This window comes from Eublepharis macularius, chromosome 6 (genome assembly GCF_028583425.1).
Source record: "Eublepharis macularius isolate TG4126 chromosome 6, MPM_Emac_v1.0, whole genome shotgun sequence".
Lineage (NCBI taxonomy): Eukaryota > Metazoa > Chordata > Lepidosauria > Squamata > Eublepharidae > Eublepharis > Eublepharis macularius.
Window position 1 is genome coordinate 59,981,855 of NC_072795.1, and position 25,837 is coordinate 60,007,691.

At 44.8% G+C, this 25,837-nt stretch overlaps 1 protein-coding gene across 1 annotated transcript in view; it reads right to left on the minus strand.

Moving 5' to 3' along the window:
• Nucleotides 1–1,601: 1,601 nt before the first annotated feature.
• The window catches only part of LOC129332803 (allantoinase, mitochondrial-like), a 31,206-nt gene continuing 6,970 nt past the window's right edge, over nucleotides 1,602–25,837 (minus strand). The window contains exons 3-12 of the mRNA XM_054984064.1: nucleotides 21,563–21,714; nucleotides 19,396–19,510; nucleotides 17,542–17,688; nucleotides 16,476–16,521; nucleotides 8,644–8,737; nucleotides 7,984–8,170; nucleotides 6,734–6,872; nucleotides 5,349–5,521; nucleotides 4,313–4,345; nucleotides 1,602–2,335 (exon numbers count right to left, since the gene is read on the minus strand). Of these exons, the coding sequence (XP_054840039.1) occupies nucleotides 2,174–2,335; nucleotides 4,313–4,345; nucleotides 5,349–5,521; nucleotides 6,734–6,872; nucleotides 7,984–8,170; nucleotides 8,644–8,737; nucleotides 16,476–16,521; nucleotides 17,542–17,688; nucleotides 19,396–19,510; nucleotides 21,563–21,714 (1,248 nt within the window). The 3' untranslated portion in view covers nucleotides 1,602–2,173. The remainder of the gene's footprint in view (nucleotides 2,336–4,312; nucleotides 4,346–5,348; nucleotides 5,522–6,733; nucleotides 6,873–7,983; nucleotides 8,171–8,643; nucleotides 8,738–16,475; nucleotides 16,522–17,541; nucleotides 17,689–19,395; nucleotides 19,511–21,562; nucleotides 21,715–25,837) is intronic.

Genomic DNA, 25,837 nt, shown 5'->3' on the forward strand with positions numbered 1-25,837 from the left:
GCAGATCCCTAATGAAAACTTAGATCCTCTGTTTGGAACTGATATTATAGTAAAATTACCTTATCTTTCTTTCTTTAAAAATACTAACACTCATTCTGAGTTATAATATTGTGTTAGGAAATCCCAACCAACTATGGCTCTTCAGGTGTATGCAAACTTGTGGGCTCAGAAACGTGCATTTCCACATTGCATGCTTACTGTGGGAAACACCATTGGAATTAATGGCTGCCACAGAAAAGCTTCCTTGTAACCTCCACCCCACCTCACCCAGCACTGTTTTGCCATGAATGAAGCATACTTTTGGTCTGGATTGGGCTGTGGAAAAGTAATTGCTTGGGGTGGTTTTTGCAGGGAATAAGCAATAGGATGGGAACAGTTAACTCTTCTCATTCACAAATTCTCCCCTGCAAGCATCCCCAATCCGTGCAGTACTAGTAGCACTGCGGTGGAAATACAGCACTGAGATTAGGATTACCACGTTTCCTTTAAAAAAATTCCTTTGGCTCTAAGCAGTGTGGTGCCAGACAGGTGAAGAAATCTAGCATAGACATCAGTTAACTATGATCAGTTTTGAACTGGAACCAATGGTTCTAACAATGTAATTCTAAGCAGTTACAGCCTTCTAAGACCATTAGACTCAATGGGTTTAGAAGGGTGTAACTCTGTTCAGGACTGCACTGTAAATTAGCTTAAGTGCAGCTCCTTTGACTTAAGTAGTTGGATAGTTTCCCATCTATTTTCCTTTGGGCTTTTACATTTTAAAAAGCTCTTCGTAAGTCATTTGATTCTGAGCATCCTTCCTTTTACTAGCAGAATTTCTTACTATGTTTCTGATATTAAGCCTGCTCATTTTTCATTCAGTGCTTCTCTGCATGATCCCTTGCCAGCTACCAACTTTGTTGGCTAAATGGTCTGGCAGGATGTGCCCTACAGCACATCAGCAGCATCTTTTCATTTTGACAGCCTGTCTCTGAAACTAGGGAATTTCAAGTGAAGTCAAATATTTTTACAAAGAAAAGTGAAATGATTCAGGGTAGAGATGGGCACGAACCAAAATACGAACCAAAATTAAGCATGAACCAGGCTGATACATGGTTCACGAACCACGGTTCGTCAGATCCCATTTCTGACGAACCGCCATGAACTTTTAGGCTAGTTCATTTGGATTGTTTTTTGGTTTGTCACTGCAGACAGGCTGGTGCCAATCAATCAGTTGCCTAGGCAACAGGGGATGGACTTCCTGCAGACCTTCTGCTGACCCGGAAGTGATGGTTTTCTGACACGCGAACTGGGGCAGGTTTGTGAAAGTTCGTGGTTCGTGGTTCATGAAATTTGACGAACCACGAACTGCATGGTTTGGTTTTTTTCCGGTTCGTGCCCATCTCTAATTCAGGGTTCCTTGGATGGCAGAGGCAGAAGTTTTATTTAATATATTTATTACAATATTTATATTGTGCCTTTTCCATTGATCACAAACCAGAACATATTTGCTGCATGAAGGTCTCTTTTTCTGCAATGTAGTTTACATTGTCTCAAATAGACTTTAGGTACTCCTCCATTAAATGAAAATTATGAAAATGTGAAGATGCATGATTCAGATATATTAACCAGACATCCCTTTTTAATTAAATCCTATTAGCTTAACATGGATAGACATGTTGCATCATAAGCTTCTGCACCATCTACTTTCAAATGATCATAAAGAAAGGATAACTTTTATTGATAAGTGATTGTACACATGTGGCTGATTACTGTCCCACTCACTGAAAGCACTGGGGTTCAGTGGACTTGATAATAACAAAATAAATGCTTTGAGATTAAGCAGCAACAACAGAAAAATATTCCAGATCTTTCAGGGCAGAGTTTCCCACTGGTCTGGATTGCCTTTATTTATCTTACAGGAAAGCAAGGAAGGATGAGGTTTTGACCAGATGTTGACTCAAGAATGTCTCTTTTTCTGTTCTTTTTCTCACATATCCTTGACCTATCAGCTGAAGTTGTAGATTCATTTATTTATTCACCTGCTGTGGAAATAGCTGCATCATCTGCAGCTGCCCTCATTGTGAGCTGTCCTCGTTACAGATTGCGGGATGGCTTCTTTGCATTCCTCATCCTTCTGGTCCTCAGGGTACTTTGTTTGGCCAGTGCTTTGTAGGTTTCTCTTTTCCTTCCACTAGTAATAAGGTGAAGGGACTCTCATTGGCATTTTTCTTTGAGTTACAAGTAGGTCTCCTTGTGGTTTGGATGCAAATTTCCCATTCAGGTAAGCCAGCCTGCCACGGACAAGAGTTGCAAAGACCTCACCACAAAGCTGGAAGCCCAAGTACGGAGTCAGCTAGCGTGATAAAAGAAGAAGTAAAGATAATGAAAATATAAAAGGTAGAATCCTAGGTTATATGTTTGTCTAACAGCCATGACTGAAGATGTCAGGTATTAAAATTATCCTCCCGCCAGCATATCCATGGATCAAACTTTATGCACTGAGTCAAGTGCATAAAATAGCTGGAAGCAAAATGAATTTGGATGAAATCAATCTGAGAGCCAAGCTACAAGTGACACCTGACACGAGTTGGAGACGTATCAGTTTCCCTCAAGTTTTGATGGGAAGTGTAGGTGTCCTCGTCTTGCAGCTTGGCTCTCTGTAAAAGCCCATTAAATTGAAGTTTGCAGAGCGGACTCTAATGGGGACCAATTGGAGTGGGAGGGAGAACATGTGGTCAGGAGAGAAGTGCAGGCATTGGGCTCTCACTGGGCGCCGAGCTTGGGCTGGTCAAGCAGGCATACCTGGCGAATGCTCCTGCAGGCTGCCGCGCTGCCCTGGAACAGCCAGGTACATATGCTCAGCAAGGCAGTGGGGAAGGGGAAGTGCTCTTCCCCGCCGGCCATCAGCAGCCATGGGAATGTGGACTTGGTTGAGGGGGGCAGGAGAGGGGCTCTGAACCCCCACACTCACACACAGCGGAGGGGAAGGGGGGCACCCAGTGAGAGCCCAACAGCTGCAAGACCAGGATGCCTATACTTCTCATCAAAAATTGAGCGACACTGAAATGTGTCCAACTCATGTCAGGCATCACTTGTAGCTCGGCTCTGATTCAGAGACTTCCCCCTAAGATCACACAGCTATATTTTCATGCCTCTCACTCATGCCATTGCTGGTGAAACTCCTTGTGTCCACAGATACATTCGTCTGATCTGATTTGGCAATAATTGTACTTAAATACAATTGTTAATTCCAGCAACCCAATTCTGTGGACTGTCAAAAACATTACAGAGACTTCCCTGGACTTTTATCATTTTAAATGTTCCTCCCTGTGTTAAAGCAGCTTCTGCTTAATTCATTATTTCCTTTCATGGGAGTGCCATTACTGAATTAATTTCTTATCATTTCAAGGCAAGGGAAGGGAGGCCTTAATTACTGCTTTTCTTTTTATGATCACAATTGCATAGTTATGAAAAATGAAAAGTGAGTCTTCCTGAAAAGAGAAAAACAGTTGTTTCAGATGCCATGGGAATAAACGAGAGACCTGTTGAGTAATTTTAATGTTACATTTAACACATGTATAGATGAACATGTAATACAGATCCTATATTTATCTAGGTACTGTCCCTAGTTTCAGTTGCAAAGTGAATGCATGTTGGCACTTTCTTATCAACAGATGTATACATGTACATGCAGGATGTGCATTCACTGTGCATTCACTGTAACATGTAAACAGGTCTTGTGACATGCACAAATGGAATTAATTTGAATTTATTAGGTTTCTTGCCTGCCTTCTCCATGAACAGTCTCAGAGTTGGTTGTAACATTACATAGTAGTGTGATAAATCAAAACAATACACAATAAAAGATAAAATACACCATTTCATAATTCCAATACAAAAGTTAAAATCGCAATCTAAGATGCAACATGCCCACACACCAGTATCATGGAGGTAGGGCAGGCAGGCATAGAAGTGAGAATCCGTTTAGGTTGCCAGGCCTGGCCTGGCCACCAACAGGAGGCCAGCAGGGCAGTGGTGGGTTGGGAGACTGAGGGACGGCTGTCAGTGATGATGTGATGTCACTTCCAGTAAAACCCAGAACTGACATAACATCTCTCTAGCAAACAACAAAAAATATGCTTTTACCATATGGTAAAAGCAAGGTTTTGGAGATTCCTAGAGAGATGTGACATCACTTCAGGGGAACTACTGGAGGTGATGGCATGTTGTCACCCATGGTGGTTTTTGAAAAATTCTTTCTCCTGCCAGCCACTGGAGTGCAGTAAATCACAGCAACGAACAAACAAATGGAGGCAATATTATTCCATACCTTTTGTTTGTGATGAATTAGATCTTTATTCACCTGAGAAAAAGAGAAATTCTCTGTCAGAGTACAGAAAATATTTCTTCAAACCTGTTATTCAATCTTTGTGCTGTGTCAAAGAGAATGAAAATCTCTTAATTAATTTTGACCTTAAAAACCCTAAGCTGTATAGGTACATAGATCCTAAAAGATCACTTTCTCCCATCTCAACCCGTCCCAGTGGAGATCAGTAAATGGGGTCTTCCTGTCAGAATTTGCCCTGTTTTAGGTAAGTTTAGCAGCCAGAGATTCATGGAAGGGCATTTCTCTCCCCTGGAAGGGAAAGATGGGACTACCTTTACAGGCCCCCTGGAGGAACCTGTAGCTTTTTGTGTTCTAGAATGTCTTTCAGTTGACTGACAGATGATTACTTTGCCATGTTCATTTTTATTTTTGTCCTTGGTGGTTTTACAGTGATGTTTAAAATCTAATTGTTTTACATATTTTATATTTGAAATGTTTTTATTGTTGTTGCGACCCTCCTTGGGGAACCAAGAGTGTTGAAAAGTGGCAAAGATATCAGATTAATAAATCAACTAGCATTTTTCTGAATCTACCTGGTATTTATTACCAGACCCAGTTCTGCTTAGCTTCATCAGAATTACTTCATCATGTACTTCCAACCATACTCTGGGATTTGAAATACACATTCATGGATCACATAAAAGGAAAGCAACGGATGCCAAAGCTAATGATCTTACAAAGCTTGCTTCGCTTCTACAACCTGGAAAACGAGCCCATCAAAACAGAGACTAGGGTCAACAGTGTGATAACTATTGAGTGTTGCCTTTTATATTAAAAACTTTTAAAAGCAAATGGCTCTTTGTTGGGACTTTAACACATATTATTCTCTGCCCAGCATTATGGAATTGCCTTGTTTTTCATAATGGCAACATGTTGTGTCTTATTTTAATTTTATTGATTAACTTTTGTTCTGAACCAGGCTCCCCCAAACAGCTCACAACAACCCCCCTCCCTGACCCATGTCTGCTTCCATTATTACCTCAAACTCCTTGTCTGGATTCCAGATTACTAAATCGGCATCCATCCCCGGGCCCAAGGACCCTTTGCGATCTTCCAGTCTGCTCAGAACAGCAGGATTTTTGCACATCAGTTGCACTAGGTCATGTAAGGAGAACCCTCTGGGTTTTGCAGACGTCCAGAAGAGAGGAAGACCTGTGTGATTTCCAGTAAAAATTTGGAGAAGAAAATATTGGTTTGGTAAGATTCATTCTCAAAAAAGGGGGAAAAAAAGAATCATTTGTGACTCAATCAGAAGATTTGCCCAAAGTCTGTAAGAATGGGACCAGCTGCTATAAGAGGGTAAGATATAAATGTTTTAAACAAAAATGAATGAAAACAACTGTTTTATCCTTGTATTCATTAATCATCATCAGGGCTTTTTTTCAGCTGGAACGCGGGGGAACGGAGTTCCAGAACCTCTTGAAAATGGTCACATGGCTGGTGGCCCTGCCCCCTGATCTCCAGACAGAGGGGAGTTGAGATTGCCCTCCATGCCACTGAGCCGCGCGGAAGGCAATCTAAACTCCCCTCTGTCTGGAGATCAGGGGGCAGGGCCACCAGCCATGTGACCGTTTTCTCCGAGGGCAACCCACTGAGTTCCACCACCACTTTTCCTGGAAAAAAGCCCTGATCATCATACTCCATCAATCTCCCCATTTTATTTTAATACTACTACTACCTGATTCTGTAAAGGTAAGAGGCAAATAAGGAGGTGAAGCACTGCTAGATGTGTACTATGCAAATTGGATGTCTGGTCAGGGAACATATGAGTCCCTAAGAGCTATACTGATCTGAAGATTTTATTTATTTTTAATACAATTACTTACAAGAACTTCAGATAGCAAACACTTTCTCAGAAGAGGTTTCTCATTTCCTCTCACATAGGAAGGAATGCCTTTACTAAAGTGATATATGTGCTTCATCTATAAACGAGTACATTTGTTAACTTTGGAATGATCATTTCTTCATTCACAAATATATGCAGATTTAACTGACTCATCTGCTAAGAATACTACAATTGGGCAGTAGCCCTACTTTACGTAAAAATGCATTGAATTTGATGGGACTTACTTCATAGTAGCTATGTTTGCATTCCATCATCTGGTTTCCTTTTAAAATAATTAATTCAGTTGATTCACACAGTTTAAAAAGATAACTGAACTGAAGTAATATATATTTGTACTTTAGGGGGAGATAGCTTTGAATGGGGCACTGAGCAGCTATGATAAAGAAATGTGAAGCAACTGAATGTTGGATGATCTTTGGCTGTGATAAAGGACCTTCACATTTTTAGCAGCATCTCTTCATAGAATGAGCAAAATAGCAGCACATGCCAACTAATGATGAAGCTCATAAACATCTTACCAAATTGTAATGAGGCAATGCCTGCTTCGGCCTTGAGAAAATCTCCATTGTTCAAATCTTTCATCTCTGCGGAACATGGAGTGTGGGCTGAGACAACCATGTCTATTTCCCCATCCTGCAAAGCTGCCCACAGCTTTTCCTGAAGACAGGAGAAAACCAGAGCAAAGGTTGTATTCAAGGAAATATTTTCACCTTTCTTTTGGGGCAAAATGAAATCACCGAGCTATTAGAGTGCCAGTAAACACAGAGCAAACTCACTTCCTGCTATTCCAGCTAACAGAGTTAAACACATTAGATTTACCACATACTAATGAAAAAGTCCCAGGGTAGAATCTAAGATACAATACAATAATAACAGAGTTGCAGGTGACAGCTTTCTTACATCGACTCGCCGAGGCAAAACAGAATGGGCATGGAAAGGAAACTGCTTTATTTGATGCTCCGCATCTACGTGTAGATAGGAAGATTGCAACCATATTGATTCTTTTTGTCTTAGCTACATTTGGTGGACTATCAAATCTTCCTGAGAACAGGAGATGCTACTTTGCCGTGATTCTGTTCTAACTGGATGGGATGGCCCTAGAAGATAGTATTGTATAATTTCTGTCTTATCCTCTAGGAATTATCCTGTGGGTACTGCAAAGTTTCATCGTCACTCCCCCCAATGCTATTTAATATCTAGATTCAGTTGCTGGGAGAGATTGTTTATCAATTTAGAATGCAATGTCATCAATATGCTGGTTATAATCAATTCTTTCTTTTTTCATAAAATCCAGGGCATTCGTGGGTTCCTTGAACCTTTGGAAGAGGATTAAGAAACTGAAACTGAATACATCAAGGCAAAATTGATGGATATTGATTATCCATGGGTAACACTCTCCTCAGGCATGCAGTCCTGTATTTTGCATTCTGACCTAACTAATAATCACACAAATATTGGCTTATTTTACTCTGACTGCATTCTTGTTGACATTACTACAAATTTCTTCTGGGCAAATTAATCTTCAGGCACACATCCTCACACCTTTTTATTCACATTTTTAGCATGGTTGTAGTAGTAGTAGTAGTTGTTATTATTATTATGTATTAAATTTATAGTCCGCCCTTCCCGTGGACAGGCTCAGGGTGGATTACAACCTACAGATAAAAACACATTGATAAAACGGTACATTAAATAATGATAAAAGCCAGTTCTTTGTGCTGATATACTTTCCTCTAGATCCAATTACCGTCATTTCGTGAATCCTCACCTGGTTACTCTTCCCCCTAATAGGAGGGCAGCATTTGTAGTATGTGGCTCCTGGGGGAATGCATTCAGATGACAGGCTAAGGTAGTGGTGGGTGGTTTCTACAGTGATTGGTGCTCCCTTTTTTCGAGCATCCTTGATAATGGGCAAAGCTTGAGCAGAGGACAGGTGAATGATGTGGCATGGCACTCTGTAAGGTTGAAAGCAGAGGATGATTCAGGTTTCATTGATGTGTCTCTTTCTGGCCTATCACTTTAATCTGTGTTTTCTTGGGCAAATGTAGACAGGTTCTACAGTGAGCATGGGTTTTTTGTTTCAAAGCAGGGTCAGATTTGCTTAAAAATCTTCAAGAAGCATTAGCACAGGATAGGGGACATATGAAATCAATTCACTAAATAAGAAAAAGCTGCTTCTTCTAAATTTGTTTTCAGAGAAACTTTTCCAATAACATTTGTTCTGACCATTTAAAATCTTCTACTATTTCGTCAGTGTTTTAAAGCTAAGTCTGTGTGACTTGTGTGATTAGCAGTCCCAAATACAGGAGCTGTGCCTTTCGATTGCTCAAGACATTGGGATATAATTAGTTTGTAAACTTTACAAACCCAAATCAAGTTCCAGGAAAAAAGAGAAAAGGTCAAACTGGTAAGAAGGATGTTTTCTCACTTGTACTGGAGACAGAGTTCAGCAATGGTGAGGGTGGCTTCCACTTCCATAGAATCAGGGCATGAGTCCAAAAATGTGCTGTACTCTACAGTATCTGTGTGAGTAGAGAGAAAAATACACACTTGAAAACCTGTATTGTACAGTATAGGTTTCTGTTATTTATCATACAGAAGATTAGTAGGAGTTCTGGCTACAATTCAGGAATTTCAGAAGAAGAGATCTTTGCAAAGATCTTGGGTGGCCAAGGAAAAACAGGGTTTCTCACCTGTAACTGTTGATCGTCGAGTCTCTTCTGTGCAGACACACATTGGGACTGCGCAGGCGCAGGCCAGCCGCGGAAAAGATTTTTCTAGCTCTAAGAGATGTGAGGGGGACGTTCGGATCCACCGCGCATGCGCGCCGGTGTTCCCGCCAATTTTGAATGCATATATATCCGAACGTCCCCGGCATTCCCTCAGTTCACCTGAGCCGCCGGAGAAACAATGGAAGAAACCAAGCACTCACAGCGGGGCAGGCGGGAGGGAATGTGTGTCTGCACAGAAGAGACTCGACGATCAACAGTTACAGGTGAGAAACCCTGTTTATCGTCTTCGTCCTTCTGTGCAGCCCCACATTGGGAGAGTAACTAGCATCTCACCAATGGGGGCGGGTGTGAGTGTCTACTTGAACAAGGACTGCAGGACAGCTGTGCCCACAGCCGAGTCACGTCGTGCATGCACATCCACAGAATAGTGCTTGATGAAAGTGTCTGCAGTGGACCATGTCGCAGCTTGGCAGACGTCCCGGAGCGGCACTCCTCGTAGGAAGGCAGCAGAAGCAGCTTGCGCTCGAGTGGAATGAGCGGTAACCAACAAGGGACACTGGACTCCAGCATGCTGATAGCAAAGTTTAATCGTAGACACAATCCAGCGAGAGATGGACTGGGCAGAAGCAGGTGAGCCCTTGCGAGGGCCAGAGTAACACACAAACAGGGCAGGAGACTTCCTGAAACATTTGGTGCGGTGCAAATAAAACAATAAAGCACGCTTTACATCCAATGTGTGTAGTGCTCGTTCCCCTGGGGATGAAGGTGTTGGAAAAAAGGAAGGGAGGAACACCTTTTGCTGTAGGTGAAACCTTGAGACTACCTTGGGCAGAAACTCCATGCTAGTGTGGAGCATGACAGTACCAGGGAAAAACTGCAGGAAGGGAGGGTCACACCGCAGGGCAGACAGCTCCCCAACACGCCTAGAGGACGTGATTGCCACCAGGAAAGCCACCTTCTGAGTGAGCAAAGGCAGGGGACAAGAAGATAGAGGCTCAAAGGGCTGGAGCATCAGCTGGGAGAGAACCAGGGAGAGACTCCATTGTGGAATGGGATGGGCCCTAGGAGGGAAGGTCTTGAACAGGCCCTTCAGGAACTGCTTGGAAAGCCAGTGAGTAAAAACTGTCTTCCCATCAATCTGCTCATGGAAGGCAGAGATTGCAGCCATGTGGACCTTAATACTGGAAAACGCAAGGCCCTGGGAGCAGAGATCCAGGAGGTAGTCCAGGATGACAGGGAGCGGGCAACTAAAGGGAGAAACCCCCTTTGGGGCCAACCACCGGGAAAAACGTGACCACTTCCTCTGGTAGGACAACCTGGTGGACGGTTTCCGGGCATTCAAGATCACCCCAAGCACCCCAGAAGAGAGGTTCATTCCCGGTTGCCCAGAAGCCAGGCAGCCAGATTCAGTACAGCCACATCGTGATGCCACACCCCGTCCCTGGTTAAGAGGTCCGGGGCGTGAGGCAGGGGGAGGCATCGCCCCTGGGACAGGGAGAGCAAAAGGGGGAACCAATCCTGGCGAGGCCACCGAGGGGCAACGAGGATACAGCGGGTTCGGTAGGCCCTGACCCTGGAAAGAACCTTGTACAGGAGCGGAAAGGGCGGGAAGGCATAAAAGAGCCCTGGGGACCAAGGTATTTGGAAGGCATCCCCTAGGGAGTGGCGGCCAATGCCGGCCCGGGAGCAGAACAGCGGGGCCTGTTTGTTGCGGGCAGTGGCGAAGAGGTCGACCAACGGCGTGCCCCATGTGCGGAAAACCTGGTCGAGGTAAACCCTGTTTAGGGACCACTCGTGCTGAGGCAGAAACACCCTGCTCAGCGCATCCGCCGAGGTGTTGAGATCCCCGGCAATGTGCACGGCTCTGGGAAGGACGTTGTTGACCATGGCCCAATTCCATAGAGTTGTTGCCTCCTTGCAGAGCTTGAGCGAGACCGTCCCTCCCTGCTTGTTGAGGTAGTAGCAGGCCGTGGTATTGTCCGACAGGACCTGAACCCTCCTGTTCCGAATGGCATCTGCAAAAGAAGCGAGGGAGTAACGGATCGCCCTAAGCTCAAGAAGGTTGATATGCATGGATGCCTCAGATGGGGACCAGATGCCCTGAGCCGAAAGCTGTCCACAGCGCCCCCCCCCATCCCAAGTTGGAGGCATCGGTATAAACCGTGACCTCGGCTAGGAAGGGGCCGAAAGGACAACCTTCAGACAGGTTCCCAGGGACAGTCCACCAGGCCAGAGAGCGCAGCACCACCCTGGGGATGGAAAACCTCTGGTGCTGACCCATGGTGAGGGGGTTGTACCTCCGGACAAACCAGTTTTGCAGAGGCCTCATACGCAGGCGCGCAAAGAAAACCACCCCTGTGGTGGAGGCCATAAGGCCCAACAGAGTCTGAACCAAAAGGGCAGTCTGATACCGGCAATGCATAAAATGCCGGGCCAAAGCGGAAAGCCTGGCCAACCGGTCAGGGGGCAGGTAGGCTCTACCCAGCAGGGAATTGAAATGGACCCCAATAAACCTAATGGCCATGCCTGGGGTCAGGATAGACTTATCCCCATTAACCACCAAGCCCAGCCTAGCCAGCACGGACAAAGTGAGGGCAATATGGGCCTGGAGAGAGTCAGGCGAGGGTCCCACCAGGAGCCAGTCATCCAAGTACGGGTAGATAAAGCAACCCTGGGACCGCAGGTATGCCACTACGGTGGCCATGCACTTTGTGAAGACTCTGGGTGCAGAGGCTAGCCCGAAGGGCAACACTGTATATTCATACACAGAATTCCCATACACAAACCGCAGGTATTTCCTGTGGCCCTCAAATATAGAAATGTGGAAGTAGGCATCCTTCAGGTCTAGAATGGCCAGCCAGACGCCCACTTCCAGGAGTTCCATGACTCGCGCCAGGGTCAGCATGCGAAACTTCTCAGCCTTCAAATAACCATTGAGGCCTCGAAGGTCTAAGATGGGCCGGGAACCTCCACCCTTTTTATCCACAAGGAAGTATCTGGAGTAAAATCCCCATGGGGAAGTAGAGACATTGACCACCCGGACAGCACCTTTGGTAACCAACTCCATAACATTATTGTGTAACACAACATCACAACATGGAGAACAACGGGGAGGGAGAGAGAGAGGGGGTGCATCCGTAAACATTAACTTGTAACCATGGGCCACAATGGACAGGACCCAAGCGTCAGAAGTAACACGTTGCCAACAGGGCAAAAAAGGTCGAAGCCTGTCCAGAAACTGGGCAGCAGAGGAAGCACCCTCGGAGGCCAACGGGGGAGCGTTCAGGCGCAGTCAGAAGACCGAGGGCTTCTGCGCCGAGGTCGAAGGCTTGGGCGAAGAGGGCTGTTGCCTGCCCTTGGACCGGCCGGAGCGCCTGGAAGGGTGACGCTGCTGGGCAGAGTAGGATCGGTGACCGTAGGACTGGCCCGAGAAGAAGCGCCCTTGACGCTGCTGGTAAGGCTGGTAAGGGGTCTGGTAGGATCGGAACCGACCATAGCGATACCTCGGACCCGACGACTGGGCTGAGGGGGCGACCCCGAGGGACTTGGCCGTCTGCTGATTCTTCTTCATCAGGGAGAGGGACTCATCCGTCTTCTCCGAGAAGAGCTGGGGCCCCTCGAACGGGAAGTCCTCCACCTTCGCCTTCTTCTCTGGAGGCAGGGCCGTGGACCGGAGCCAGGCGTGCCGACGCAGGACCACCGAAGTTGCCATCGCTCGCGCTGCAGAGTCGGCGGCGTCCTTGCCAGCTGTCATTTGCTGTTTTGACAGCTTCACGGCCTCGGCTTGGAGGGCCTTAACCAGGTGGCGGCGATCCTCCGGGAGGTCGGAGAGGTAAGAAGACAGCCTCTTCCACAGGAATAGATTATAGGATCCCATTATGGCCTGGAAGTTGGCAATACGGAATCCCAGAGACGCGGATGAGTAGAGTTTCCTGCCCACGCCATCCAGCTTCCTGCCTTCCCGGTCCGCCGGGGCCGACGAGGAACCGGAACGGAACCGAGCCTGACCCTCCTCAGCCACGATCGACGAGGGTTTCGGGTGATTGAAGAGGTACGGGCAATCATCTTGCTTTAAACGGTAGTACCGTTCCACCTTCTTTGCCGTCGCGGACAGGGACGCCGGCGCCTGCCAGAGCGCGAGAGCGTTATCAACAAAATCCTCCACAGGGGGAAACGCCACCGACGCGGGGGACCCGGAATACAGCGCCTCCAGCAGCTTACTCTTGGGCTTGGAGGTCGTGGAGGAGACGTCTATCTCCAGCGCGGCGGCCATCCGCACCATTTGTTCGGAGAATAGCCTGTAATCGTCATTCGGGGACGATGAGCGGGGCCCACCCACGGTGTCATCCGGGGAAGGATCCGAGGCCGCGTCTGAAGAGCACTCCGACGGTGACGCCAGACCTTCATCATCCTCGGAATCCGAAAACTCCGGCGAGGTTTGCGTCGGAACCGAAGACCGGTGAGCGGTCGGGGCCGACGGATAAGTTGCAGGAACCGGCGGTCGCAGAGGTAAGCCCGGAGGTGGAGGAGCGGGTGCTGGGAGCCCGACTGGCTGAGCCGGAACGGAGACCATCGGAACCGACGGATGTTGCAGGAAGGGCAGCGACTGCTGGAACCACGCCACAAAATCCTGCCAGGAGGTCATGTTCCCAACCCCCGCGACCGGCTGGCAAGGGGGCAGAGGAGCAGGCACCGGGGCAGGCCAGCGAAGAGGCATCGGAACCGACGAGGTAGACGGCAGTGGAACGGAGGCCTCTGAAGGCGCCGGGGCGGACGGCAGGGAGCGCTCAAAAGATTGGAACGGATCCGGGAAAGGCGGAAACGGCACAAATTCCTCGGGAACCGACGGAGGAGGCGTGCAAGGAGGCGACGGGGTGTGGAGACTCACCACATCGTCGGGTATCAGGACTGGTTCGGCCGGAGAACCAGGCAGCACAGTCGGAGCTGGGGACAATGCACGGTCCTTGGCCCTCGACTTCGCCTTGGCCTTCTTGGACGGGGGCTCCGAAACAGCCTCCCGAACCGAAGGCTTGGAGGAGGACTTCGGCTTGGGCGCGGAACGCTTCTTGGCCTTCCGGCTCGAAGGACGATCCCCGGAACCGGAATCAGGACGGGCCTCCGGAACGGGTTGCCCCGTCGGTTCCGAGGGGAGCGGCTCTGGCGACTTACGAGACGGCGCCGGTGACGGAGCGGCGGAGCGCGGCCTATCTCCCGAAGAGCCTGACGGCTTGGGGGGGAGAAGGTTGGCATCCCACAAGAAGGCACGGAGCCTGGCCTTCCGATCACTCCTTGCCTTCGGAGTGAAGGACATACAAATGGAGCAGCGCTCGACAACATGCCCCTCGCCCAGGCAGATGAGGCAGAGCTCATGGCCGTCCGAATGGGTCATCTTAGTGCCGCATTTATGACACTTTTTAAACAAAGATGTCTGCGACATAATGAACGGTATCTCCCGACAGATGACAAGGGGAAAAAACCGACCAGCAGAAGAAACGATCCAAAACTCCGAAGAGACGCTTGAAACGAACGCTAGACAATAAGAACCTTTTCGACGGCGGCGAAAAAGGAACTGAGGGAATGCCGGGGACGTTCGGATATATATGCATTCAAAATTGGCGGGAACACCGGCGCGCATGCGCGGTGGATCCGAACGTCCCCCTCACATCTCTTAGAGCTAGAAAAATCTTTTCCGCGGCTGGCCTGCGCCTGCGCAGTCCCAATGTGGGGCTGCACAGAAGGACGAAGACGATCCACTGTTATTTACCCTCCATTATTGTTCGCATTGATGTTGTCCTTCATTATTTTATTTATTTAAATAACAGACATCACAAGTGTCCAAAAGTTAAAACCAATACAGAATTAAAATACAGAGTTCAAAGCCAGGACACAGAGTTAATACAGCTAAAACAGCTTACCTCCCTCCAAAGGCCCTCTGGAATAGAACAGTCTTGCTCACTTTTCACATTATCCATCCTTTGTCAAACATCTCTTTGATGAAGCAATGTAATCTCTAAACCAAGCAGTTCAGTTCAGAAGAATATGGGGATGCCAAGGGACAATCAGAGGCATGTGGTGAGGCATAAAAAGGGGTTCCTAGTCCCTTGGCAAATCTATATTCCCCAGCTGATTGGCCACAATCACACATCTTGATGGTAACATCAGATCTTGACAGCTGTAACACACTACATGGGGTTGCCCTTGCAGGAGGCTCAGAACATTCAGTTGTTTAGGGTGCCCAGAGGCCCCAAGGGCGTGGGGACAGCAGGGCACCTACTTCCTGTGCGATCACACAGCATGTGTGCACTCCAGCACTCCCCAGTCACACCAGAAAATGATGTCATTTTCTGGTGCAATGGAGGAATTGTGGCGCATTCTGAAGCTGAGTACTGTGAAAACCACCTCCAAAGGGGTGGTTTCACAGCACTCGGCTTCAGTGCACACAGCAATTCCTCTGTTGCTGGAGCAATGGGGGAGCATGGGAGCATGTGCATGTGCTTCTCTCCTCCTGTGCCTCCCTCCCACCCCACTGGCCACGTAGGGTGGGGGGATGGCAAGTCTAAAAATGTGGCAGCTAGTGTCTTTACAAGTACCCACTGTAGCAAACATATTAAGTCAGTGTTATGCCATTCACACTGGCTTCTGATCTGCTTTTGAGCGCAATATAAGGTGCTGATTTTGACTTTTAAAACCCAGAGTCCCTGAAGGACCATCTCCAGAAGGGCACTGAGTTAGAGGTAAAATAACAACAACAAAAACAACAACAGTTCATTTGTATACTGTTCTTCTAGACAGATTAGTGCCCACCCAGAGCGCTGAACAAAGTCAGTGCTATTTTCCCTACAATACAGCTGAGGAGCTGGGCTTACCTATGGCCACCTGGAAAGCTCATGGCAGTAGTGAGATTCAAACCAGCAAAGTGCTGAATAGCAGCTCAATTACTTACACACTACACTACACCATGCTATAACAGCTACACCAAGAAATGGTATTATATTTTATTGATTTATCTTGTATTTTAACAATTTAAACGAACTCTTTATTCTATCTTGATGGCTTTGTATTGATTTTATAATATTTTATACTGTGCTGTAAACTGGCTTGGGGACTTTGTGTGTGTGTGTGTGTTTTTTGGAAAGTATATAAAGTCTATTTTATATATTATCTTTACCAATATACTGAGTATCATCAATATAGAAACAGAGCCTTATATCATTATAAAGATTTTTCAATAATAATGTCAGGTCTTTGGATAATGCTTAAGAAAAAAAATTACTCATTTATTTAACTATTTTTTATAGGTAGTAAACATTGGAAAGAAAACTATAATATCATTGTATGCTATCTTTAACATCTGTAATAGAATACTTATTTGATATCATTGTATAATATCTACCTTTATTACATTTGTAACTGTTCATTAAGCATAATTTAATTAAAAATTATTTTTTAAAAAAGAAAGTATATAAAGTAACTAATTATCTACTGGGATAAAAGGAAAGATACAGACCAGAATTATCATTATACATACCATCTAGTACGGGCATCCAATGGTTTGGCTCCTGTTCAGCATGAAACTGGGAAGAAAATTCCCAATATAATAATTAACATCAAACTTTCAAAAGGTGCTGTGGGAAAGATAACAGTGCAGCATCCCTCCTTTCTGATCACTGTCAAATTTGAGGGAAGGTATACTATTTATTATTTATTTTATTCGATTTATACCCCGCCCTCCCCACAGATGGGCTCAGGGCGGCTACTGTCACCTGAGAGTTTAAATAAAACAGGTGAAGGAGTCCTAAGGAAAAAATCAAACCACCTAGGCTATGTGCTGAATCAGCAGTCATAACAACTCCTTCCTTTTCTTGGACAGAGCAGGGAAAGGGTTTGTCTTGTCTAACATGACAGAGAAGACAGGGCTTTTTTTCTGGGAAAAAAGGTGGCGGAACTGAGCAAGCCCATGAGCTCAGGTTCTCTGGGCACAGGGCTGGTGCAGAGGAGCACCAGGAAGGGGAGGCACCAGCACCTGGTCTCTGCGGCCAGGACAGGAAATCTCCTGTGCTGACTGGCCATGCCTGCTGCTTTGCTGCCTGGTGCGCCCTCACGGGCGGGGAGGCTCCCTTCTGCCTCCGGCTGGGGGGAAGCACTTGAGGAAGCAGCAGTAGAGGCAAGCTGGGGCACGGGGCCCACTCCTGTTTCACTGCTGCTCTGGCTCAGCATGCCGCTAAAGAGCTGGGTGCCTTGGGCTGCACAAAGGGAGGAAACGGGATTGGGGGCGGGGCCACCAGATACATGATTACTTTCAAGAGGTGCCGGAACTGCGTTCCACCATGTTCCTGCTGAAAAAAAGTCCTGATGATATTTCCTAGAGTCCAAATACTAAGGAGGATAATGCTTATAGTAGTATCCTAAGGCTTAGCTAAATTACAAATCTCCATTCTTTTCTCTTTTGGGGTCACTTGCGCCCAAGAGAAGAGAATCTTACCATCCAAATCAGGAAATAGCAGGCATTGTGATGAGACTGTCAAGAGAAATAGGAAACTAGTAGTTCACCTCAAGAATGCTGGAGTAGAAGCCAAGAAGCCTCAGACCCTTACCAGGAGTACACAGTCTGTGTCCTGCAGTTCATTCATTGCCATGTGCAAGTCCTGCAGACAGACATGGGAAAAATCCTCCACACCAGTGGCCATCAAGAAGCACTGGAATCCAGGGACACCAGCCTTCAGCATTGGCAGGAGCTCAGCCTGACAATAAATAAGCACACACAATTCCAGGGACCATGAGGTGATGGTAATAAAATGGAAACAAAGACAGCAGAGGAATGGCTATGAGGGTAGGGCAAGTTCTGTATCTTAAAATTGCTGCAGGCATCCAGCCACAATTAGAACAAGCTATTTATCAGTGCACAAGTACCAGAGTAATCACCCTTCCCTCATGTTTCTGCTAAAGAATGGTACTACTGTAGGCCACATTAAAACCAATGATGGGATTTATGCAGGAAGAAGAACAGACCCCATAAGCCCATATACTTGGTTGGAATAAGCTAAAATAATTCTTTTTCAGAGTCACTAGGAAAAGGTCCACATTTTAAATGTATCACAATGCAATCCTAAGACCACTTTCCTGTGAGTAAACTAAACTGAATAGATCTGAGAAGGATTCTGAGTAGACCTGCTTAGGATGGCGCTGAGAATCCTGTAGTATTTTACTGCATTTCCCAGAAAATCACTTTATAGCAGCTTTATAACAGTTTTGTAGCACAAAATTGAGTCAGCAAGATACACAATGATTTCTTCTGGAGCCAGTTTGCTCTTATCACCTAAAGGATACAGATGAGCTAGAATCAAAGAAAAAACAAGAAATGGCTTTTTCCTCCCATTTTGCCTTTGGTCTGATATTTTTGTAAATCAATAGTTCCCAGTTTACAGAAGTGTCTCTGTGATTGTGCTGTTCTCATAACACAAGTTTACTGCCCTCACATCAGTGGTTCTTTTGATCGCAAATCCTTCCCCTTTCTCCATACAAAGGCAGTATCCTCCTTGCCCTGAGAGAATCCATCTAAGGAGACAACCTTTCTGAGATTTCTTGAACACTCATAATTGCATACAGATTGAAGGCTCTTTGATGTGACTGCATAAGACATATAAAATATATCAAGGACTGAGTTCATATTGCAACTTTTTGCAAAATTACAGGAATCTCAACAGCCACTTAAAAAGACAAGAACATTTCTGACATGTGCCTCCCAGTTGGCTAAGATTGTTTGTGGCCTTCCAGGCTGCTTCTCTTGGGATTTTGTATGGGAGAACGGCAAAGTATTCCACAGACGATTGCTGTGGGTGGAAAGGATTTTAAACAATATTTCCTCTTAATGCAGACCTCCAACTCCTCCTTTATGCTTCTCCTGAGGGGCTCTTGTTATCCAGGAACAGTATTTCAGAGTGCATTGTGGGTTGTAATGGGAGGCAGGGCAAATTGCCCTCTCTAAACAGAAATCCTTTTTGCGTGCAGAAGTCCTCCTCTGGACCCAGCCAGGGGCAGATTGGCCATTATGGCCACCACGAAAAGTCCTGCTGTGCCAATGGCTAGGGGGATGCCTCTCCTCCTGAACCCCTCCACTAAGGCCCAGCCAACTTGTGCAGCTGTTGCTGGATGGTCCATCCAACCTAGTCTATTTTGGTCCAATAACACACATTTGGAAGCAAAAGCAGACATTTTCATCAGTGGACATTCTCACGCAACAAAACAGATAATTTTTCACAGAGTGCATGTCACTGCAATATGGAAAGCAGCTTTAAAACTTCTGGGGTAAGGAAGGGCATATTTTCACTCTGTTTCATTGATTGGAGGGATACTTTTGTGTCTGGAATCCTTCCTGTTCCCTTTGCCTCCCCCCCAAACATATAAACAGAGGTGTTTTGATACAGTTGCGTTACCAACTGGATACAAACCTGATTTCCAGGAATGATGCCACCCCAAAAAGCAACATCAATATGGCACTTCCCTTTGGCAGACTGTAGCTTGCTATCCAAGCCAGCCAGAGTTGTGGTTGGAGGACAGCTATACCTAAGGGATGGAGAGAGATGTAAGAGATGGAGATGTTACCCAGAAGGCTACTGAGCTGTGTATCCCATTTCATTTCTGGTCCAGTGTTGCTACCACACTTAAATTCAGCTCCTAATGCATCTTAAGCACTTAATACATTAACTGAAATTTCCCAAGGAACCAAATCTCATATTCATCTGGCCTAAACTTGGACATAGCATAGTGCAGAGAAAAGGAACCCCTCTCATTTTGTAGAGGAGTCAGTTGAATCCTACAACGGCTTCTCCTTTCTGGCAGGTTATTTATGCTGCTGTCAAGGAGACCACAATTTACAACAAAACTTTCTTATCAACTTTGCACTGAAAGTCCCATCAAGGTATCCTTAATTGCCTGTTCAGTTTCTCCAGAAATGTCATTCAATCAGTTAAGCTAAACTAGCAGAATCATCTGAATTCCACCAAACAACCCACATGCAATTTAATACAAGAAAACAACCTAAGTGGAATCCGTTTTTCATTATCAGGTAGAAAAATATATGTTGAAGCTCCTCAGCTTTGCATATGATGCTGATCACTACGCCTTACAACTTATATCCAGGTTTCCATTTTTCCTTGCACGTTGCCCCCTGATTTTCATAACTGGTGTTTACATGTCTTGAAAAGTTATTTGAAAATGTTGAAATAATGAAATAAATTCTAGGCCCTATCGCATCGGAGAACAGAATAAAGACAGAATAAGAGAAATATTTATCATCAGAATAAGGAAGGCATGCAAGATAGTTCTATTTCAGAGGGCGTTTGGGGGAGGATGAGCTCTCTCAGCAGATCAAGCTGTGTGTTTAAGGCACGATACATATTCTTAAATGCATAAATAAACAACTCTGGCTTTCTTTTCTTCTTTCCCTTCCTTTCCAATACTCCCCCTCCAGTCTACTTTGAGTAGAAATCTTCCCATAGATGTAATTTGCTGTGTATAATGTGATAATTATGAAAATCATGTTTTCCTTTCCTCAGAATCACTTGTTTAAATTTTTCAAATATTCATGGACCATATGCTTCCTTATGCATGTGGTTGTTTTTGTTCCAGAGGATCTTTGCTAGTATTATTTCCTGAGCCACTGGTATTCATTTTCTTTATTATGTTGTTATTTTATTTAATATTTCTGTTTTTGTGTTTTATCCTTATTTGTTTTTATCCTTTTCAGAGATGCCTAATGTGCTACTTTTAATAACAGAAAGGCAAGATAGATATTTTCTAAACTCAAATGAATAAATGTAAAAAGCTGAATGTGGAGGGGGTTATTGATGTTGTAGTATAATCATATGTATATATGTGGAAAAGAATCAGAAGGAAAAATGTGAATTTTGATTAGGGTTGTCAACCTCCAGGTGCAGCCTGGAGATCTCCCTGAATTACAACTGATCTCCAGACTACAGAGATCAGTTATCTTGGAGAAAATGGCTGCCCTGGAAGGGTATTATACTTCTCTGATGTACCTCCTCTTCCCAAATCCTTATTTTCCCTCCCCAGGTTTCACCCTCCAAATCTCCAGGAATTTCCCAGTCCAGAGTTGGCAGCCTGAATTTTGATTTAAAAATTGAATGTGCACCTTGTTCCTAGATGAAATAAACCACAGTGTTTGAATTGGCCAGCAGATGGCACTGCAGGACCACACATGGCATTTAAGAATTGTATTGAGCAGCTTTGCCTACTGACAGGGTACAAGTCTTGTTTGGAACTCTTGCCAGAAACCTTTAAGATGGGAATATAGGGAACAAAGAAAGGCTTCTCATAGTGATACAGAAAGCAACAAAAAGTAATTGGTCAAAACTAAGGGTCTGTTATCTATTTGCTTTCATAGCTACATGAGCTGAGGGGCCCTCCAAGTTTTTCACCATAGGGCCATATCTAAACAGATGGATAATTTGGTTTCTGTGCTGGCGCTCATAAAAATGAAGGATAATATGGTGCCAACACTGGGCACTATATTGTGTGGACTGCACTGGGCTCAGGATTGCCCGTCTGTAATGCACCTCCATATCCCCCTCGACCCCCAGCCTTCTGGTACCGTACAATGGCATGTCAACAATGGTGGTGATGCCTCCTGCAGCTGCAGCCTTAGTCACTGACTTAAATCCTTCACAAGCTGGGTATCCAGGTTCACATATGTGCACGTGAGGGTCTATAATCCCAGGCATGACCACAAGGTTTCCAACATCTAGCACCTGTAAAAGAAGGGGTCATGAGTCTAGGAGTACACATAACTCTACCCAGGGGTCATTTCGTAGAAAAAGAGCTGGAGGAACTCATTAGCATATGCCACACCCCTTGCCATCACCAGAAGTGTGTCATTAGCATAACTGATTTGCATATGCCACACCTCCTGACATCACCTATTCAGGCTGTTTTGGACTCAATCCTGGCCAGGGCTGAAATTGGGCCCAAAATGGCAAAAAGGGGCTGAAAATGGCCAAAAAGGGGCCCAAAATGGTCAGGATCGGGCTGCTGCTGAGTGGGAGAGTAATCCACCACCTGTCAGAGGCCTGATCCGGGCCATTTCGGCCCCAATCCAGGCTGAAACGGGCCCAAAATGGCTGAGAGTCAGGTGGTGGGGCCACCTGAAATGTGACCTCTTTGGGGAACTGCCGGAACACACACGCGCGCGCGCACACACAAAAGCTTAGGACAAGCTGTTGGCTTAAATGTGGCTGTCATGTTTATCTGGCTAAGCACTTACTTATCTGTTGCCTTTAAAAAAGCCACTTTAAAAAAACCCTTCAGACTTTGATCTGGGCAGGAGAGGTGGGAAGTGTAGGCTCTGGTATATCTTAGGATAGGAATGATCTTGAGTCTGATTAAGGAGTGAATGAGAGTTTATTCAGGAACTACAAACTTTGACATAAAGCAGAGAAACAGAATAGACACTACCTTACTAAACTGGGAGAGAGGGACTTCCGGGAAGAAGCAGGAAGTAGCCTAAGAATATCAATCTGGAAACATGCAAGGAGGACACAGGAGAGGCAGAAAAAAGGATCTTATTTTGCTGTATATCTGTCAGATTTGCTGCCCCCTGCAGGCATTCTGTGTCTTCTGCCTTCTCTGTACACAAGACATTGTATTTCCAACAGGAAGTGCCTTCATAAACACCACAAGGGCCAGCCAGTGAGCATTCTGCACAGCCAGCTACTGATGGAAATGAAAAATGTTATTCCTTCAGCAGGTTGTATGCCTGGCCAATAATAAAAAAAGCATGTGGATCCACAGTGGACTCATTACATTAAACAATGTACATTGGGTACATATAATTACAGAATAGTTTCTGAGAGCCAGTGTGGTGGAGTGGCTAGAGTGATGGACCCAGGTTTGATTCCCTGTTCTGCCATGGAAGCAGGCAAGCAGAGCCCATCACACACTCTTGGCCTAACCTACCTCACAGGGTTGTCATGAAGGTAAAATGAAGGACAGGAGAATGATGTAAGCTGTGTTGGGTCCCCAGCAGGGAGAATGGCAGAGTATAAATGAAGTAAAATAAATGAATAAGATGAATTCCAGTACTGGAACAATGTCAAGTTTTATATTGCCTAGAAAGTAGTTGTGTTCTGAACAGACTCATTAGAATTCTGGATTTTAACTCAAAGCACAAAGATGCGGCTTTTGAGGGTTGCCATGGAAAGCTTGAAAGAATGACAGCACAACATTTAAAAGGGCTGGAAACCAGGATGCACACTTGAAACCCAACAGCAACAATCCTGTACATAATAAAGGAAGTATACTCGTGCTCTGTCGGATAGTGGCTCACATTTCTTACGGTTTCTAAACATACAACAATTTATTTGATCATCAGGAGTTGGAAGGCTAGACTTCTTAATCAGACCAGCTGATCAGACTTGAGATTAGCTATATTTCCTAGAGAACCAGGAATGCTTTCCTAAATTGTACTTTTTTGTGGGAGGTCCCTAATTTGTCAACGAACTATTTCATTATTACCCCTAGGAAGCATACACGGAATTCAAGAAACCCCGACTCGATACCTTAAGGATTATTGTTTCTTATTTGATCAGGTTAAGCAATAAGATGATGAGCATTGAAAACGTGTGTGTGTTATGTGCCGTCAAGTCACCACCGACCTATGGGGACCCTATGAATGAAAGACCTCCAAAACATCCTATCATTAACAGACTTGCTGAGATCCTGCAAACTGGAGGATGTGGCTTCTTTTATTGACAAGCCATCTTGTTTTAGGTCTTTCTCTTTTCCTACTGCCTTCCACTTTTCCTAGCATTATTGACGTTTCCAGAGAACCTTGTTTTCTCATGATGTGACCAAAGTACAATAGCCTTAGTTTTGTCATTTTAGCTTCGAGGGAGAATTTAGGCTTGATTTGATCTAGTACCCACTTATTTGTCTTTTTGGCTGTCCATGGAAAAACTCTCCTCCAGCACCACATTTCAAATGAATCAATTTTCTTCCTGTCAGCTTTCTTCACCCTCCAACTTTCACATCCATACATAGTAATGGGGAATACCACAGTTTGGATTATCTTGATCTTGGTTCCCAGAGAGACATCTTTAACTCTATGGATCTTATCTAGCTCCCTCACAGCTGCTCTTCCAAGTCTCATTCTTCTTCTGATTTCTTCATTGCAGTCTCCCTTTTGGTTGATGATTGAGCCAAGGAATAAAAAATCTTGAACAATTTCAATTTCCTCACTGTTACTAAAATTGTGTGACTCCTCATTAGTCATTCCTTTTGTCTTCTTGATGTTCAGCTGTAATCCTGCTTTGGTGCTTTCTCCTTTAACCTTCATCAGTAGCTGTTTCAAGTCTTCACTATTTTCTGCCAGTAATGTGGTGTCATCTGCATATCTCAAATTGTTAATGTTCCTTCCACCAATTTTCACTTCACCTTCTTCTAGATCTAATCCAGCTTTCCTCTGCACTGAGGTTGAACAGGTAGGGAGATAATATGCATCCTTGTCTGACACCCTTGCCAATTGGAAACCATACTGTTTCCCCCATATTCTGTCCTGACAGTAGCCTCTTGTCCAGAGTACAGGTTGTGCATCAAAACAATCTGATGTTGTGGCACCCCCATTTCTTTTAAGATTCTCCATAGCTTTTCATGATTTACACAGTCAAAAGCTTGGCTGTAATCTATAAAAAACAGGCTGATTTTCTTCTGAAATTCCCTGGTATGTTTCATTAGCCATTGTAAATTTGCAGTGTGATCTCTGGAGCCTCTTCCTTTTCTGAATCCTGCTTGAATGTCTAGCATTTCTCGTTCCATATATGGTAAGAGTCTTTGCTGTAGAATTTTGAGCATCACTTTGCTTGCATGGGAAATTAATGATAGTTGCTGCACTCTTTGGCATCCCCCTTTTTTGAAATTGGAATGTAGACTGAGCATTTCCGGTCCTTGGGCCATTGTTTTCTTTTCCATACCTGTTGACAGATTCTTGGCTCTTTTGGAACAGATCTCTTGTTCTTCCTTTTTTCTTGTTGTCTTCTATTTCTTTGCACTGGTTATTGTAATAGATTTCTTTGTCTCTGTGCGCATGTAGCTGAAAAGTTGCATTTAGAATTTTGACCCTATTTCTGTCACCTTTTGCTTTTGCTTCTCGTCTATATTTAGCAATTTTAAAAGTTTATTCAGTCATCCATTTAGGCTTCTGCTTTCTTTTGGCTACAGGAATAGTCGTTGCACCTTCTTCCTTGATAATATCTCTGGTTTTAGCTCATAGCTCTTCTGGCTCATGATCAATTAAACTTAGTATTGCAAATCTGTTCTTTACCTGGTCTTTAAATTCTTCAGGAATATTATTTAGATTGTATTTTGCACTATGATTCTTTTAATGTTTCTTTTCAGCTTTATTCTAATTTTTTATATTAGCAACTAATAATCTGTATTGCAAACAGCTCCTGGTCTTGTTTTAGCAGAAAGAATAGAGCTTCTCCATCTTCTTCCAGTTATGTAATCTATTTGGTTCCTGTATTGGTCACCTGGTGATTTCCACATATACAATCATCTTTTGATTGCCTGAAGCATGTATTAGCAATGGACAGGTTATTGGCTTCACAAACTTCGAGTTGCTCTCCTGCTTAATTTTGTGATCCTAGTCCAAATTTTCCAACTATGTTTGATTCTGCTTTACCTCCTACTTTTGCATTCCAGTCACCTATGATTATCAGCATATCTTGTTTAGATGTATGATCAATTTCTTCTTGGACACTTGTGTAAAATTTTCACTTTCTTCCTCATAATCTGTAGTTGGAGCATAAACTTGAATGATGGTTATGTTAACAGGCTTTCTCTGAAGTTTGATTTATATTACTTGGTCAGACTTTGTGT